This window comes from Mus pahari, chromosome 23 (genome assembly GCF_900095145.1).
Source record: "Mus pahari chromosome 23, PAHARI_EIJ_v1.1, whole genome shotgun sequence".
Classification (NCBI taxonomy): Eukaryota; Metazoa; Chordata; class Mammalia; order Rodentia; family Muridae; genus Mus; species Mus pahari.
In genome coordinates this window covers 30,122,968-30,141,946 of record NC_034612.1, presented here as the reverse complement: position 1 = coordinate 30,141,946, position 18,979 = coordinate 30,122,968, and the positions used below count along the sequence as shown (strand labels likewise).

Here is an 18,979-nt window from a genome sequence, read left to right as displayed (position 1 = left end):
GGGGGGGGGGGTCTTCTCGGTAGGCGGTGGAGACACAGCAACTCTCTGGTGGGTCTCAGCGCCTGTAGGGGGCTGGTGTTTTGAAGGAGAGTGATTAGTGTAACAGCAAGGTAGGCTTGGCGGTGACAAGGAGGTGGAAGACCCCAACATGTTCACACTGGAATGGCGATGCCTGGCCTGGCATTTACCTAGAATGTGCTTTGTTGTTGATGACACATTATTTCATGTGTGAGAAGACAATTGTGTATGTGTGCGCGTGCACAAGCTGGAAGGGAAGCTGGTTGTCACTCTTACTGTAGAGCTCTGAGTAAGCCGAGTCAGTGGGGGGGTCAGTGCCTTCATCTCCGCGTTTTCCTAAAGCAACAGAATGCCCGTAAAAAACAAGTTTGGAGGACTGGGGGAGTGGAAAGCATGAGAATCTGCGTTCAAGCCCCAGAATCCACATTAAAAAAGCAGGCATGACAATGCATATTTACAAACCTAATGCAACAGAGGCGGGGACAGAAAAGTCCCTGGGCTTCGCTGACTAGCCAAATCGATGAGCCACAGGTTCAGTGAGAGACCATGTCTCACAGAAGATAGAGAGCAACAGAGGAAGATCGCCATCCCTGACCTCTGGCCCCCACACACTCACAGGCATGCGCATCCCTGTGCACACACCAAAACAAAACCAAAGATGATGGGGGCTAGAGAGATGGCTCGGGAATTAAGAGCACTTGCTGTTCTTAGGGAGGACCTGAGTGGTTCCCCACACCACGTCAAGTGGCTCACAACCTCCTCTACCTTCAGCTCCAGGGATCCAGCATCCTCTTCTGAATTCTATAGCCGCCTGCACCCGTATTCACATATCCATATGGTTATAATATGATCTTAGCTCACTCAGAACACACACACTTAAAAATTAAAAAAGAACAAGGGCAGGCATGATGGCAACATGCCTTTAATTCCAGTGCTCAGAGGCAGAGGCAGGAAGCTCTTGTTATAGCTTGACACTAATGAGTTCCATGCCAGCCAGGGCTGCACGTGGGAGACTGTCTCAAAGCTGGGATGCATATCATCAATGCTGTCACCCCCAGCAGCAGGAAACATCACCATTTTACTGAATATGACCCCCTCTCCTTGCTTGTATGGTATTACACCCAGGGAACCAGTCCTTACAGTTAGGATAGCCTGGGAGTGTATCGCACGTGCCTATTCAGTCTGCTTATCTATTCACTTAAACACTCTGTGGTCCAAAGAGCTACATCTCATTCCACCTGGCCCTCACTTCCGAGGCATAGACATTGATGTCTGAAGGGTCAGGTGACCTGCCCATAGGTCCATAGCTGCAGGTTATGGCAGATGTCAGGGTATCCCAAACACCCTCCATGGGGCTCTGTCTGCAGCCACCACTCCGTGCAGCTGAGTTATGGGACCAGGGACTCTGTTAGCATCTGGGTTGGATGTGTGTAGCTCCTAAGGGCATCCTCCAATGTCACATGATGGCTGTCTGCCAAGTGAGCAGTCGGTGCCTAGCCTGCCACTGTGTACGTCACTCAGCCCTTGCCTAGCCACACTGCTCAGGGGTATCCAGGAAGAAAAACAGAGCTTGCTAAATGGAAAAGGACAAACTCAGTTGGAAAAGAGACATGGTCTTCAACACCCTGGACAAGTAGAAAGGATGATTTCCCTCTCCTGAGACAGATGACAACATCAGAGTCCACTCAGAAATCATTTCCTAAAGCAAATCACAGGATGGTACCTGCCGGATGCAAGATGATTTGTATTCTATTCTTGGGGCCAAGGAGCAAATTGACTACAGAGCGTGTTTTGCGATTTCTTTTTTAAATGAATGCCATCAATGAAACTGCAGCAGCAACAGCAGCACATGGACCCTCCCGCTGCAAGACAGGGACACAGACAATCCCAGCACCGCTCAAGCCACAAGATCTGCTCCAAAAGCAGACACCACCTTACTCATGCTGACCACCCCCAACTTCCTATGCCCTTTTCTACAGAGAACAAGATACTTTGACCAGACTGCGGGTGCCACCTCCCAGGCATCCGCCACGTCCTGAGTTTTCTGTACTCAGCCATCCTTCCCTCTGCTGCTTTCTTGTTGGTGAGAGTTGGGAGGACACCTGGTTCCAAAGACCCGGTGGATTCAGGTGGTCACTTCCTTCTTCCCTCATCTCCTTCACAGTTAGCCACCCCATCCCTCATCACCCTGTGGGTCTGGAGCACTCCTTTAGTGCACACAGTGTGTCAGTTGTAGAATTCTGGGAGTGAAGGAGCTCCTGAAGTGGCATCAGTCACCCATCCTGGAAGTGGTTTGTGACCTTCTGATCTCCCCCTGAAACTCTGCACTACTCAAGGGAGAGGTGGCCCTGGTTGCTACCAGTGCAGTCTCAGGGCTGGCTGGAGCCTGCGGATATGAAGCCTACTGGGAAAGTGATTAGCCTGGAAATAGGCTGGTTCTTGTGTCATGTGGGGAGTGGGAGATGGATGAATGCCAGGCTCACCATTCACCAGGTCACAACACAGGCTAAGTTCTGAGCCAGCTGAGGCAGGGCTGGCAAAGTCCCTGAGGCTGGCCAAGGTCAGACAGTGGCCTCTTCTGCACTGGAATTCTGTGCTCTGAATGTGACTGATCAGAGCTCACTTTGCATTGGGGCCCTGTCTCAAGTCAGCAAAGCTGCAAGAGGCTCTGAGTGGAGCCTGACTCTGGAGGCAAGCAGAGCCCCTTTCCTGCTGTTCAACTCCAGGGGTTTGCAGACCCTGCGCCTATTGTGAATTAGTGTGCCCTGGGGCCTGCCCTCACCTTATAGGGCACACCTCATAGGGATGGTAGGTAAAATGACCATGGCTGCTCACCAGCCAGCTATACATCGTCTTCCACAGTCTTGACAAGACCCTGGGCAAGTATTGTCTCCCCACACCTGAGCCTGTGTTCCTGACCTCCCTGAGGAAGCTCTGAGACAGTTGGTGGAGCTCATCATGAGCGGCCTCTGTAGAGCCTATGAGCTCACCCGTCCACCCCGCCCCTCCCCCCCCCACCCCCCACCCCCCTGCAGCCTGAGGAAGTCCCTCAAAAGAGGTTTAAGTCTGGTACCTCCAATGCTGACCCTCAAGGAAAGGCCACAAGGTAGCCTCAGGGAGGAGGGCTATGTGGGAGTTTCCTGGCTAGGATCTGCCGTGAACACCCACCAAGAGTCCTGTGGTAGCCTCCCATCTGAGGTCCTCCTGGCCGCCCGGCTCTACCCTGTAAAGCAGAAAGTTACAAACCGCTGTGCTCTGTCAACCACAGGCCTCTCCGTTGCTCACAGATGTCATAAGGCTGGGGTCATGGGAAAGCTGTGCTCCCTGGGAGCATGTCTAGATGTGTGTCAGCCCTGTAGGAGGCTCAGTGACACTGGATGGGACACCTCTAAAATTGCTGGCTACTTTCTAAAATCACCTTTTAATCCCAACAAAGACGTAAATGGCTATGAACAGTCCAGCATGCCCTCCTGGCCACCCTCCCTCACACCACTCCCACTGACTTTGTGGGCTCAGTCCTCTTGCAAAAGAACGAAAATGAATGGACCTCCTCTTGTGTTCCCTCTCTCACCTACACTCACTGACTGGCCCTGGCAAGAGGCTTCAACTGTGCTGAGCTCAGCAGGAGGAGGGGGCATATCAGTGTCATGAGGCCACGGCCTCTAGGTAGAGAACGACTCAGCGCCATGCTCTGTGAGCCCTGGCCTCAGCCCAGCAGAGCCTTGCTGGCGCTCTCCAAGAAGACTGGACCGGGACAAAGCCTGCCATTTCAAACAAACTGGGTCTCCTCCCCAGTCTTTGTCTCTGACTCCTTCATATTAGGACTCCCTGTAGGAGACGTGCACTTTGGCAGTGGGATGTTTTAATTGCCTCTCAAAATAGCTTACAATAAAGAACACTAAACTGTGACTAACCAATTGTATTTAAGGAAGCCCTGGCACAGTCAGAGGTGGGCCAGCTGATGGAGCCTGCCCACTCACACAGCCATGGGGCTGCCGTGTGGCCATGTAGGCCCTGACCCCTCTGGGCTTCCTGCCACAGTCCCCTGGGCTGGTTTCAATTGAGTGTTCCTGAGAAGGGAGTGTTACTCTGCAGTATCAGTGAATATCCACAGTCAGAGAACTCAGCCCCAAATGAAAGCAGCCAACAGCATGGGCAGCTGATGCTACCAGACCCGCCACACACACAGGCTACCGCCACAGCCTTGGGATGCCAGGGCAGGGAGGGGCATCCTCTTCACGGACCCTGCTTCCCTAAGCAGTTCAGTAGTCGTTTTCACCCACCATCTCTATGTCCCTCAGCCTGACTAGGGGCGAGCTTCTCCCTGAGTCTCACATCGTCTTGCTTTCCCCTTGGCATTGGGGCTTTCAACTAGTCAGCTCTCTCTCACCCAGAGGAGGCTCTGAGTTGGTCTGCAAACTAAGCCATGGGAAGTGGTCATGGACAAGTGACCTGCACATGTGCGTTTGACCCATGGACTCTGCCCTGTTTTATGGCATGGCCCAGAGGGTCCTGGATGTGCCCTGCACTTTCAAGGAGCCCATGAGCAGAGGGAGAAGGGAGGGTCTGAGGCAGGGTCCATTGCCACCCCCTGAGGGCACATGAGTGTTGGACATGTGGCAGAGATGGATTGGGAAGAACCTAAAGAAGATACTTTGATGGATCTCTCTGGCACAGAGGACACAGGTTCCTTCTCAATCATTCCTGAAGGTGCTCACCCAGAGACAGAGTAAGCGAGAGATGGCAAGGAACAGGCACCCAGTACCCTGGGATCTTTCTTCCAGAGATATTGCAATACAGCCATACAGATCCTGAGTAGAGAGCAGAGCCACCCCTCAGGGCCATAACCCGGAAGCTTGCCCACGCAGAGCTTCAGCCAGAGGATGCCGGGAGCCAGGTGGGAAGGGCTGCTTGTGAATCCTGGAGTCTGTTGCCTTATCTCTTCTTATTTACTGGCAGGGCAGTTGCTGAGTTGAACTGGAGCTGGAAAGCCTTAGTGAGTAATTACTGTCAGAAACACAAGATCTACAAAGCCGTAAGCTCACAGCTTGGTGATGTTACCGAGTCTAATTAAAAAACAAGAAAGAAAATTCTCTTTCATGATCGACTTTCAGGGCCAGTGAAAGATGAAAAGCAAGGCAGCTTACAGTTGATGCCAACACCAAGGGTAAGTGAGCAGTCCACACAGAGACAGACATGCTAGGGTGGCCAGGGTCCCTGCGATATCCTCAGCCAGGAGTCACCTGACATAACAGTGCCCAAGATGAGTACTACCTTTTGAGGTGCTGGGGACATTCCTACGAACAGACTTCTATCAGAAGCCCCTGCCCCACCAGAGCCTCCAGCAGGCCTGCCTGAGGTGAGGCAGCGGGGCAGTGGTTTCTGGTAGCATAGGCACCTTTGAACCTTAGACCTTCTGAGCAGCCTCACTATTCTGGATTCCTCCTTGGGAAGAGGTTGCCGTGGGCAGCACATCTCTGAAAACAGTTATTGACTGGATGCCCTGCTAGATGCCACCAGCCCATGTGGTGGGAACTAGGTGGACATCCATCAGTCCTCGATGCAGCTAGCCCAGAAGGGTCTGCACAGAGCTGGATTCAGTATCGTGAATGATGGCCTTCATCTCAAGGTGCCCACAGCTGTCAGGAAGGCCAGGCAGCTGCCTTGTTAGTCCGGCTGCTTGAGAACTCCCAGCAGAGGCTCTGGATGAGTCTGAAGTAGGACAGAACAGCCAAGTCCTGGACCAGGCACCAGCAGGGTGTGTGTGAGGAACTTCTCGGCCATTTTCTGAGAAGCGAGTGGCCTGTCCCACTGGGGCCACTCTGCCGCGTGTCAGATTTCAGGCAAGGGAGACACCCAGTGAGGAGAGCGCGTCCTCGCCCCTCCAAGCCTTCAGAGATTTACCTCTGAAAGTCGTGTCATTCACAGGATATTTTTAACCCAGAACCAACAAATCTGCCTTTTAGCATCGGCTGCAGCAACAGCCTGCGCCTGCAGCTTTGAGAGCAGATGGTTGCCCGGCTGTCATCTACATCCCTGGGCCCACCAGGAGCCCCAAGCCACACCTGCCACATAGGAAGGGCAGCTGCCTTCAGCGAGGCATGCCAGAGCCGCTGAGCACAACTCCCCACTGAGCACTGGTCCTGAGAGGCCATCACAGGTCAGAGAAGCCTAAGCCTCGATCCTGGACACTTTGCCAACACACAGTCAAGGCCTGGTCCCGAGAGTCACTCTGTGCTCACCTGGCCTTCTTCACTCCTACCCCATCCCTGGGGACAGGGTGGGCCTCAGCCCTGTTCCATTCAAGCCGAGTGTCGTACCCCAGGCCCTTACAACCCGAATAAAGAAGACCTCGTGGTGGAATGTGGGACAAAGTGCACGCTGGCAGCACCTAGGCTCCCTAGGCCACAGGGTTCCTATCACAGAGCAGGCTGGCCATGGATGACCCAGTATGCCTGGCTTTGAGTGGAATGTCACATGCAGCAAATGACAGGTCCCCAGGAAGGAATCCAGCCATGGGTAGACATAAGGCTTTTCTCTTAGAAAATATTTTCATAATTCCCTCTTTAGCCTGTGTTTAGCTGCATGGTGACAGAAATCGGGCTGGGCTGTGAGCCCTATGGTATGCACTCTGCTAAGTCCCCAGACCCGCAGGGGGCTTCCCTTCCCGTGTGGAGAGTTGGTGGCCAGGCCCTTACTGTTAAACCACTTAAGACACATTTCCCGGAGCTGGGGTTCCACTGAGCTGGAGTGCACCCACAGAGATGGGGCAGGGGTGCCAGGGGAGCAGATGTTGATTTCCGTATCTTCCACCGTTACTCTCTCAGAGGGAGATGGTAGGGTTATTTTTCTATTCCCCTCCACTCTTTTTAAATAAGCATTTGTTTATTATTACTGCATGTATGTGGTGGGCAGGGCTGCATGGCACAGTGCATATGTAGAAGTCAGAGGATAACTTCATGCAGCGGGTTTTCTCCTCCTGCCTGTGTGCATTCCAGGGATTGAACTCAGGCTGTCAGGCTCCCATGGCCAGCACCTTACACACTGAGATACCTCTCAGCTCCATGATTTTTGTTTTGTTTCAGTGATTCTGGGACTTGATCTCGGGCTTGGGAGGCTTTGTGGCTGCCCTTGCCTACCTACTTTCTAAGACAGGTTCTCCGACTGGACCAGAGCTCACAGCCTGGCTCCAGGTTGGCCATGAGTTCTGGGGATGTGCCTGTCTGCCCTGCAGCACCCCTACCCTTGCACAAGGATTGCAGACATTTACCCTCCCTGCTGACTTCCACGTATGTGCCGGGAGCTGAGCCCATACTCACGAGCCAGCCCTTGCCCTTCTTGTGGGACTTTCTGAGGTCTGTACCGCTTGCCCTCCACAGTCCCATCTCTCCTGATCCTCCACGGTCCTCCTCCCTGCCTCAGGGGGTACTGTGCCAGGGGAACTGAGTGGTGAGCAGAGGACGGCTCTGTGGGGTGAGTTCTTTCCTTCCATCTTGCCGAGGGTTCCAAGTATCAAGCTCAGGTCTTTACGCTGCATGGCAAGTTCTTACCCATCTTTCTAGTCCCTTGGCTCATTTGTAAAACTAGGTTGTTTATCTCCTTGTTACTAGATTTCAGGAGTCTTTGTATAGCTGGACACACAACATTTATCAGCCATAAACCATGCTATGTTCTCCTAGGCCAGGCTTTTTAGGAAAAGTATCAGCCTAGGCTCCCAAGACCAAGTTCTCAGTGCCAAGGAGGTTGATTTGCCCCAGAGGGACAGAGGGCAGGGAATTAGAAACAAAGACAGGAGATAGAAGATGAGGGAGAAGGGGAAGGGAGATAAAGAGTCCTGGAGGACAAAGGACTCTCTGGATAGAGAAGAGACAGACACGGTCAATAAGCAAATGGTACAGTAGGAAAACCTGGGTTAGGATGAGGTGTAATTGGGCTTGTTAATTAAGTGAATTAAAGGGGGCTTTTGATTGCTGGATTTTTGATGGCTGGACCTTGGTAGTCAGCCTCAGAAGGAAGAAGTGGCCAAACAGGGGAATATACCTTGGTAGCCAGCTTCAGGAATGTATTTTAGCAAGGCAGGGGGGATGGAAGAGAAGGGCAAGGTCTGCCCGAGCCATGCTCACTACACACTTGAGCTGGCCAGAGTCCCTTCAACATTTGTCTTTTCATTCTCTGAAAGCATTTAGGAAGAGCAGAAGTTCTAACTTTGGATAGTTCATTAGTCCTTTGTTTGTGCAGTATGCATCTGGTATCAGATCTAAGGAGGATTTCTCTCCATGCTTTTCTTCTAGGAGTTCTATTGTGTATATTTTATAGGTCTGATCCATTGGAGTTGACTTTCGGATCTGATACTAGGCATGTTTTGAAGTTCTCTCATGCATCTATGGAGGGCTGGAGACGTGGCTCAGACCACAAAGTATTTTTGCCTAGCATACACAAAGCCCTGGATTCTATCCTAATACCATATAAACCTGGTATGCTGGTACATGCCTGCAATCCCAGTGTTCCAGGGTGGGCAGGAGGATCAAGGCCTTCCTTAGCTATTTATAGAGTTTAAGGCCAGCCTGGACTTCATGAGACTCTGTCTCAAAAAAAAATGTGTGTGTGGTGCACACATACTTTCATGTGTCTTGGTACAGTGGCATTGCTTAGAAAATCCCGAGTTACCTTTGTACCTTGGCCATGAACCTGAGAGGCAGCCTCAGGGCGAGCCACCACCACCCCTCTATTCATGCCTGTTACTGCTTCATCCTTGCCCAGCAAGTCAGATTTTTTTTTTTTTTTTTTTTTGGCTCCAGCTTTGCTCTTTTTCAGATCATGTGGGAATCCCAGGGTTTGTAGATCTCCTTCCAAACTGTAGTCTCAGCCGTTCGCATCCTATGAAGCAGGAAGGCAGCTCGGGCATTGACTGGGCATGCACCAACTGTGCAGATTGTCTAGGGATGCTGCATCTTAGCAACGCAGCTCCCAGCCAAAGAGGGCTTCCTCTGAGCCTGTCTTCTCATCTCCATCCTGCAGCTGTCTCAATCTTTTCTCCATCTTTCCCTAGGTGATTCATGTTTCAGGGTTGTTATAAAATGTATTGGCTTACACTTTTCATTTCTGTTTGTTGTTCGTGTCGAATACCCTAGGATGCTGCCTGCATAGAGGTGATGTGCAGGCATCTCCTCTTCTCCTGTGAGAGGGAAGCGTTCACTCCTGCCCCTCAGGGATGGGTTCCACTGTGTGCTGTTCACATGCACTCCTGGTCCAATTCTACGTTGCAAAGATGCTTGGTTTTGTTTTGTTTTGTTTGATTTTGAAAAATGCATGTTGGGAGAGTGCCTCACTAGATAAGAATACTTGCTATGGCTATAAGGACTTGTGTTTGAGACCCACAGCCTACATAAGAAGTCAGGCATCGTGGCTCACACTTGTCACACCAGTACTGGGGAGGCAGGCAGACAACAGTAGGTCTTAGGGCTTTCCAGGCAGCCACATTCCAGGCCTATGAGAGATCCTATCTCAGTGATGAAAATGGCTGTCCTCTGGTCTCCACATGCACATAAACATACATACACATGAGCAAACACCCCCCACACACACACCCCACACAACCACACACATGAAATGTGTTGCACACGATATATATTTGCTTTGAGATGAATGTGTGCTTTCTTTTTCATGGGCAATAGTTGGGTCACCATGAGTCTCCAGTACCAAGCAGCCTTGTATTCTTGGAGAAGCCTAAGTGGGTCACTGTTTGGAATGGGCAGGCTCAAGAGGCAGGCGCTTGGTCCCAGCAGGTTACTCTACCTGGGAAAGTCTGGAAACTTTAGGAGGTGGGGCCTTACTAGAGGAAAAAGGTCATTAGGTGTGTACCCTTTAGTGCTTGCTATGTGGCCTAGGTCGTCCCAGTTGGCCCCAGTATTCTCCTTTACTTCTCAGCCAAAGTAAAGGGCTCTATTTTGCTGTGGCTCCTGACATGAGTGTCTGAGAAACTGTGGAAAACAAAGCACCTTTGAGTATTTTTTGCAGCTATATAATGTGACTAATATGGAGGTGGAGGGGCTGGGGAGTGGCTCAGTCAGTAAAACGTTTGCCTTGCAGGCATGAAGACCTGAGTTTAATCCCCAGAAACATACATTTTTAAAAACCACATGTTGGGGCTCAGGCTTCTATCCCTGTGCTGGGGAGATAGAGACAGGCGGGTCCCTGAGGCTCATGCCAACCCGACTAGCCTAATCAGTGGACACCAGGCCAGGGAGAGACTGTCTCAAAAAATAAAATCCAAGGCAGACTGTCCTTGGACTAACATCCAAGGTTGACCTGTGGCCTTCACATGCGTGAGCATACATGTGCAAAGGTAGTTACACAAGTGGCTCACACACAGTTGTAAGGTAAGAGTTTCACTGCACAGTAAGAGGGCCCTTGTTTTGTAGTTTGTGCCTTTTCTTTATGATGTCTTCAGGTTTTGATTTCATAGCAGAGCTGGGTGGGGTTAACAGCTTTTTAGAAATCGTCTATGTAGTGGTAGAGAGCCCAGAATCCTCCCATCAGCCTGGAGAGGGCCTCAGCAGTAGGGTGCTTACTGTTATGCACAAGGCTCTGAGGTCCATCCTCAGAAATGCAAAATGGTAAGTAGATGGGTGAGTGGATCTATGAATGGTTGTATAGATCAGCTTGAGAGTCAGGCTTACCGGCCTTGTGTGTCTGAAGACCCTTCAAGGTTGTTATCCCACCGTGTGTCTTGAGTTCAGGGTTGCTGGTCCACTCTGTTGCCCCTGTGATGATTTGCATATGCTTGGCCCAGGGAGTGGCACTATTTGGAGGTATGGCCTTGTTGGAGTAGGTGTGTCACTGTGGGTGTGGGCTTAAAGACCCTCACCTTACCTGCCTGGAAGCTAGTATTCTGCTAGCTGCCTTCAGAATAAGATGTAGAACTCTCAGCTCCTCCTGCCCCATGCCTGCCTGGATGCTGCCATGCTCCCATCTTGATGATAATGGACTGAACCTCTGAATCTGTAAGCCAGCCCCAATTAAATTGTTGTCCTTGTTAAAGTTGCCTTGGCCATAGTGTCTGCTCACAGCAGGGAAACCCTCACTAAGACACCCCACTATCTCCTTGCCATCATTGTTTTCAGGGAGAAATACACTGCCACTCTTATCTTTGTTCCTCTGCCCCTACCAGCTGCTTGGACATGTTGTTTTCTCTGGAGGTGAGCAAGTTGCAGGTGTGCATTCTGATGCCGGTTTCTTCTTGCCTTGTTTGGAGTGTGTGTCATTTCCTCAAGAATCTCTCGATCCCCCATGTCGGTTACACATCACTGGATAACAGCTCCCAGTGGCCAGTTCTGAAGGGCTCCCATGGCCGCAGTCACCTAGGGTCTCCCCATACACAGAGCCGTCACCAGGAGTTTCCTCCGTAGCTGCTGCCCGGGAGCCTCTGTCAGTTCTCTGTCACACACAGGGCTGCTCTCTTGGAAGCAGAGAGAGTCCAGCAGCACTCATCAGAGCTGAGTGTGTGGGAGAGCCCTCCCAGCTTAGTGCCATGCAGCTGGTCTGAAGCGGATCCCAGTGAAGGGTGGGGACTGATGCGGCTGTGTCACCTGGATGTGGGTTGTTGAGAGCTGTTCACAGGCACCACAACGTGCTGACCTCTGCTTTGGACTCTTGATGTATGTAGAGCCCTGTCATGTTACCCATAGATGGTTGGGTCCTTTGTCATTTTGGTATCTCCTCCCCTGGCGTCCTGAGATGACTCATCCTCTCGGGCAGTGTGTGGCCCTACTCGTCCTGTTTCATGGGGCCATGCTCACTGTGGGGGGCTGGCCCTTCTCCTGCTTTTCTGTCTCTGAGCTTTTGGTCACGTGGTGTGAAATAATGGTGAGGTACTGTTACCCGTTAGGGCTGTCCTCTGGTCCTCATTTCTTTTCTCTGTGAGCTGTGCATTCCTGAGTCTTCCTATAACCAGCTGACCATCAGCGGGTACTGACTCTGCCTTGTCTGGGTCCCAAACTTCTGTAGATTACAATAAATATTGTTGACTTTGCAGTAGAGTTATCTGGAAGCAGTTTGAACCTTGGAGACCTTGGTTTAAGATTTGTGAGGTGGGACCCAACTGTAGGGAGTCCTTCTGCCCTGCCACTGATGTCAGACCTTGTCAGTGTCTCCCGAGTCCCCACAAGCTATCCTGGGGCTGGGAGCGAGGGCAGTTTTCAGCCCTGGGAGCTGCAAATGCTGGCTGGGTTCCCCTGGTCTTTTCATTTGTTCTCGTCAGGTGGCTTTTTACACCAGGTGCCAGTCCCCACCCAACAGAAGAGAGCACACTTGAAGTCATCTCCTCCTTTCCCACGTCAGCCCTCTCCCTGCAACCTCAGGCCACCCATTTCTATTTGTCCCGTTAGGTCCCTTGACTTGAAAACTGTGCTTCATAGTTGGTGGTTTGTGGCAACTTTCACATGTGATTGTATAAGTGACTATGCGCATGCATATATGCACATTCGGTAGGTTACAGGAGTCCATGTGCTTGTGGAAGGCATCGTCTCCATGCCTTCATTTATTTACTTATGGGGTGGGGTGCATGCGTGGCGTTAGTGGGGCCAGAGGAGAGTCGGTTCTCTGCTTCTACTATGTGAGTCTGAAAGTTCAAGCTCAGGCCATCAGGTTCAGTGCTGCACCTCCCTGCTGAGCCCGCTGGCCAACTCCCTATCTTACTTTATGAGGCAGGATCTCTCGGCGAAGCTGCAGCTTACGACTCAGCTAGGCTGGCTGGAATCCGCCTGTCTCCAGCTCTCCTAGAGACAGGGTCACAGATGTTCCATCCCTGGCTTTAGAGTAGGGTTACAGATGTGCACTGCTGTCCCCGACTTTAGCAGCATACAAGAGACCTGAACTTAGCTCCTCATGGATACCATGGGAGCTTTACCCACGAGGCCTCTCCCTGGCTTCTTGTCTCATTTGGACTATTTCATAGGGTAAGTGACCCAATTCCTATTCCATTGCCTTGACTGGGAGCTCTGCATCACCTACGGCCCCCCACCAAGGCACCAGTCCCTGTTTTGTGTGAGGATACTAGCTCAGAGAAGGAAAGCAGTATTACACCCTGGTCACGCAGCAACTGAGAGTGACAGCTGGGGTTGTATCTCACCAGGTGATGTCAACGCTCTAAGTATGGTGGCTTCAGGAAAAGCCACTCTCAGAGACCCAGTGCCCTGAAGGTGGCAGACAGACGAGGGAGGAGACCGGATCAACTTTTATGTCTCCCTGCCATTGGCTAGATGACCAAGGCTTCAGAGCAGAGCAACGGGTGCCCTGGCTCTCTCACGCTCAGTGTCCAGGCTATAGAAGAGTGACTTCCTGCCTTTTCCTCATGGCTGAATTGCACGGCCTCCCGTCCACTGCTGTTTTCCTCTCTGTCCCCACTTCTCTAGGATGTCCTGGACCCCCATAGCCTCCGAACATATAGGGAGCCTGTGAAGGGCCAGGGCTCCCTTGTCTGTCCTAGATGGAACCCACAGGCTCTGTCCCTGCCCTGTACCCCCCCTTCCCTCCCAGAGCTGCAGGAGCAGCTGTGGGACTCTGAAGCAAAGCGCAAGCCTGGGGACGCAGTGCTCATAAATAGAAAGCATCTAATAATAATAATTGTGGGTTTGAGAATCGTTAGGGGCTGCAAGGCCTAGCCCCATCCCCCCCCCACACACACACACACAGCTCCAGAGGGAAAGGTCACCCCTAGCCAGGATGGTAAATTCTTTTCATGCTTTGTTATTAGCCCACACTGCATTGGATACTTTCCTTGGCACAGTTCAGCAGGGACACCAGGCAAGCCATTTGCCATACAGACACAGTTTCTACTCTTGGAATTCCATGTGGGTCCATCATTATCAGCCCTGCCCTCGTCATCCTGAACCGGTGTCCGCCAGTTCCTCTGGGATCTGGCAACTTGGGGCACAGGAAGAAGATTGGCACAGCCCTTCCCATGAGCCACTGGTCCCAGGTTAGGTGGGAGGGATCTCTGGTGGGTATAAAAGGAGGGAGGGACTTGGGGCAGGTATAAAATGGCTTTCACAAAGAGGGGTCCCTGGGCTGAGCTTACTGAAGTAGTTTGCTGTCTCTACCGCCTAGATAGCACAGGCTCTCAAGACCTGCACGCTGCACACACTGACAGTGTGAGCCAGGGTGGGGATGGCAGCCACTGTAGTGTCAACGGAGTAGAGGGGACGTCTATCCCAAGTATAGATGCTGAGGACAAGGAAGACTATAGAGGGCACCATGTTCCCTGGGCCTGAGCAGATAGGAAGGGACTCACCCAATGCTGGCTCATGGGAATTCCTTAGCATCCCTCTGGCTATGTGCCCAGCCACCCCAACATCCCTATCTGGATCTCCTTGGCTTCGCACACACAAGTCACATCCCCTGCCCAAAGCCCTTTCGCCCTGTAGGCCTTGGGAACAGACTCCTGCTGGAGGTGGAGGCATGGGTCAAAGGGCAGAGGCTGACAACTGTCAGCAGTGGGCACCTTCATCTCTACTGCGCTGGCCCTCAGTGCTGTTGGCCTGTCCCCAGCACAGAAGGAGAGGGAGCTAGAGACGGCACATGCACGTAGCCCATAAATATTTCTAACCGCAGCCAGCACGTCTAACTGGGCAATTTGCTTTTTAAAAAATTGCGCTCTAATTTTAAGTGAACAGCCCCTAATTATGGTGATTTGCAGGCACCTGGGGACCGGGTGGCATTTGAACACGGCAGAACGGTGCAGGGACTGATTGGCGGGGTGTCATTCTGCCCGAACGTGCTGATAAGCCAGGACCACTTCACTGGGTGGGTCTGCACCAGGAGGTGAGCCTACCCGTGCCGAGGCAGGCAGTACAACTGGAGGAGAGAGAGAGTGGGCAGAGGGACTGTGGAAGGACCTAACTGGGCCATTCCCAACTTGTGTACAAACCTCAGACTTGGTTTTGTTTGAGACTTGCAAGGAGAGACATTTCCTGCCCTCCCTCCAGCCTCCAGAGGGACCTGCCAGGACTTGTACTGGCCACAAAGAAACTCCGTGAGCAGATACCCATCGGGGTTGGAATGGGTTTCATGTGGCCTCTTTAGCTCTTGCCTATTTATCAGGAGAGGCGAGTGGTGCTGGCAGCTGAGACAGGTCTCTTTCAAGTAAAGAATGGATGTGGTGGCCTGTCATCTGAGCTACTTGGAACACAGATGCAGAAGGACCACAGTTCAAGGCAGTCTGGGCAACTTAGTGAGACCTTTTCTCAAAATAGAACAATATTAACAAGAGGACGGGAGTGTGGCTCAGTGGTAGAGCCCCTGCCTAGAATCCCCCAGTGAGGGGCTGGGAGTGTGGCTCAGTGGTAGAGCCCCTGCCTAGAATCCCCCNGTGGTAGAGCCCCTGCCTAGAATCCCCCAGTGAGGGGCTGGGAGTGTGGCTCAGTGGTAGAGCCCCTGCCTAGAATCCCCCAGTGAGGGGCTGGGGGTGTGGCTCAGTGGTAGAGCACCTGCCTAGAATCCCCCAGTGAGGGGCTGGGGGTGTGGCTCAGTGGTAGAGCCCCTGCCTAGAATCCCCCAGTGAGGGGCTGGGGGTGTGGCTCAGTGGTAGAGCCCCTGACTGCAGTTCTCTAGTGAAAGGACTAGAGGCGTAACTTGATATTGGGTACTTACCTAACCTGTGTGACCCCTGGGTTTCATTTCCAGTACCACACTTACACAGACAGACACACATCTGGGGAGGGGCAGGGGAGCCATGACACCCAGAAGTTCCTGCTGAGGGGACCCAGACCATGGGTGAGCTGGAACAGGAAAGAACCCTGGAGGTCCTCCCACCCTTACCCACCCCCACCCAGCCAGCTCTGCCTGCTCCTTCCCAAACAGCTGCCTCAGAGTCAGCCCCTCTGACATTTCAGGAAAAACATTGCGAGTCTAGAGCAGAAGGGAGAAATGAAAGGATTTTCTCAAGAAAAGGTCAGAGTGGTTTCTCTTATTTTTGTTTAAAGATGGTTTGTGTTGAACTATGACAAGGCTAAATGTATTAAGGGCCATGGGAACAGACTGGGGGTCGGCCTACTCAAGAAAACAGGAGGAAAACCCAGGTAACAAGCAAGACAGGAGACAGCTTGGGGAAGCAGTGAGACAGAGCCTCCCGTTCCCTGATGGCCCTCGAGGGATGGGGTGAAAGGGAGGTGGGGGCCTCAGCAGCTGCAGTCTCCCCAGGTCCCCTCTTGTTCATGCTAGGGAGTCAGTGGCAGTCACGGAGTGCCAGGACCTAAGGGAACAGCCTGGCCATCTGTGTGGCTCTCAGGAATAGGGTCACCTGCAGAGCCACTGGCAGGAGGGACCTTTCAGAACAAGCTCCTAGATGCCTTGAGCCATGCATCATCCGGGTCCTCATTAGCATGTCCACTGTGCATTGTTTATTCGCACAGGGTGAATCACAGAGAAACACTATCCCCAAAGCGGGCGTTCTCAGCTCTCCCCGTGGTACACACCACCAGCCTCCTGTCTCTGCCCTGTTGTCTTATATAGATGCCTCATGCCAATGATACCACATAAACAGCCAACTATGTGCAAAGTCCCTTGAGCTTGTCCCTTTTCATGGCTGGATTATTTATTTACATATGTGTAGCTAAACTGCACTTTGTTCATCCCTGCATCCCTGCAGGCATCGTGTCACTGTGGATATTGGTATGTGCCTCTTTGTGTAGATGTGTGTTTAGTTGGCCTGGAAGCACACTGGAGGGACACCAGTAGATCACATGGTCATGCTTGGGAATTTCGAGGCTTGTCCACAGGAGCTGAACTTGCTGCCAGTGGTGCACAGATGTTCTAACTTCTTCTCATCCTTCTGATGCCTGCCTTTCTTCAGATGGCTCTTCTGATGGGCTGTAGCCTGGCTTACAACCCCATAAACCCACTTCCTTTTGCCGGCCCCCCCCATGCTTCTTCCTTGGAAAACCAGCTAGTCTGACCTCTGCTCTGCTCCAATTGGGCCCTCTGTCTTTCTGAGTCTGAGTGGGGAGGGCTACCCCACTCAGACCCAAGGTTTGGGAGTGGTCCTATGTGTTGTGACCTTGCCAGCAGGGGCTTTTCTCTCCTACCCAAGTGGTCCTACTATATTTGGGGCCACTAAAGTATGGCTGGGCCAATTGGCAGGGGAGGCCCCAGGCTAAGTGAGTGTTGTGAAAGGAATACTGACAGGAAGGCCCAGGGGCTCTGTCTGCTTCTCCAGCCCAGCCTGCATAGTGAAGGGTAGCCTGCCCAGACAGCCCATAACCTGGGCAAACCCAGGGAAACTGAGCTCTGTACACTGCAGCTGTGAGCCTGGCTGCAAGCTGCAAACCCACCTCCCCTCACAGCGATCCATCGAAGAGCCATTGTGTCCTCCCTTCAGTTACACGTGACATAAGAAAACAGGGCAAGATGGTGGGACTCATGGCTCTAGCTGCATATGTAGCAGAGGATGGCCTAGTCAGTCATCAATGGGAGGAGAGGCCCTTGGTCCTGTGAAGGTTCTATGCCCCAGTATAGGGGAATGCCAGGGCCAGGAAGAGGGAAGTAGGTGGGTTGGGGAGCAGGGGGAGTGGGGAAGGGATAAGGGGTTTTTGGAGGGGAAACTAGGAAATGTAAATAAAGAAAATATCTAATTAAAAATTTTAAATAAATAAATAAATCGAACAGGGCAAGAACCAGACAGAGCTCCAGAGTTCACTGTCAGGGTTAAACCTCCATCTCAATACCCAGTATCCTGGCCCTGAGGCAGGACCGGCTCCCTGATGTGAATCTCCGCTCCCTTTGCTGAAGACCTTGAACTTTGCCTCAGTGGGCAGCTCGAGCCTACTGAGTGCAAGAAGCAAGCCAGGACTCCTGTAGCCCAGGCTCCACTCCAGTGGCAGGCAGCAAGCAGTCCCTGTTCTCTTCCCTCCGTGGGGGTCATGTGAGGACAGACACCTGTCCAATAGCCACTGCTGACTCACTTCTCTAATCTCCTCCTGCAGGCCACAGGACCCTCGGGCTCCAAGATGCAGCTGCTGGAGACGGAGTTCTCCCGTTCTGTGCCTGAGCTCATTGAGCTGCACTTGCTGCAGCAGGACAGCATCCCTGCCTTCCTCAGTGCGCTCACCATAGAGCTGTTCAGCCGCCAGACCTCTGTCTAGCCTCTTCCTGTGAGCATCCTCACCTACAGCCTCACCTGTACCTGCAACCCCCAGACCTTGGGCCAGCTCTTGGTTTACAGTTGCCCACATCATCCCCAGATCCCTTTGCCACTCACAGCTGCATCGTGTCACAAACACTAGCCATAGCCTCTGCTCAAGCAGCCACTGTCTCTTTTCCCTGGTCAGCAGGAGCAAGCTACAAAGCCAGATCACACCCCACTACTCTCCTCCCCACCCCACCCCCTGTTCTAGAGCCGCTCCATGTACTGTCCCAAGGTGTACCCATACCAGCCTCCAGTCCCATGTGCTGGTTGCTTAGGCTTCAGTGGCCACAGTCTCAGCCTAATGAAATAAAGTGCTGTCTTTGTCTTCCTTCCTGGATTGTGTCCAAGGCTCCAGGCTACCTCGCTGTCCAGGTCTCACACACTGCACTGTGCTTCCCTGCTCATACACGCAGCCTGAGAGGCAGATGGGGTGGGAGCACTCAGGTCCTATCCCTCTGAGCCTGGGTGTCTCACTCCCTGCCTCTCTCCTGCCCGAGGCCTCTGTGTCAGTGGGTAACCCTCCCTTGCCAGCTCCCTGCAAGGGGCCCCACCAGGCCCAGCCATCTGCACCACAGCAAGTGTCCTGGTTAACAGGTTTTCTTTAGCAGAGGTGGAGAGGAGGGGGGGGTGTCTGGATTGGCCTGAGAGACAAGGCACCTGATCATGTGTCCCCATGCATTGGTGACCTGTCACCTGAGTGTACCATACCCTCTTCACATGCCTGCAAGAGAATAGAAATGAGACGGCCTGCCAGGAGCACTCAGACTTGGGCCAGAGAAA

At 52.4% G+C, this 18,979-nt stretch overlaps 1 protein-coding gene across 4 annotated transcripts in view; it reads left to right on the top strand.

The window, feature by feature from the left end:
- Mad1l1 (mitotic arrest deficient 1 like 1) overlaps positions 1-18,536 on the top strand; it is a 306,462-nt gene extending 287,926 nt beyond the window's left edge. For 2 of the 4 annotated variants that reach the window (XM_029533895.1, XM_029533896.1), the window contains one exon: positions 17,997-18,450. In XM_029533895.1, coding sequence (XP_029389755.1) covers positions 17,997-18,155 — 159 coding nt within the window. In that variant the 3' untranslated portion in view covers positions 18,156-18,450. Of the gene's footprint in view, positions 1-17,996 lie in introns of all 4 variants that reach the window. The other 2 variants (XM_029533893.1, XM_021186613.1) reach the window with 2 other exon arrangements.
- The last annotated feature ends 443 nt before the right edge of the window (positions 18,537-18,979 follow it).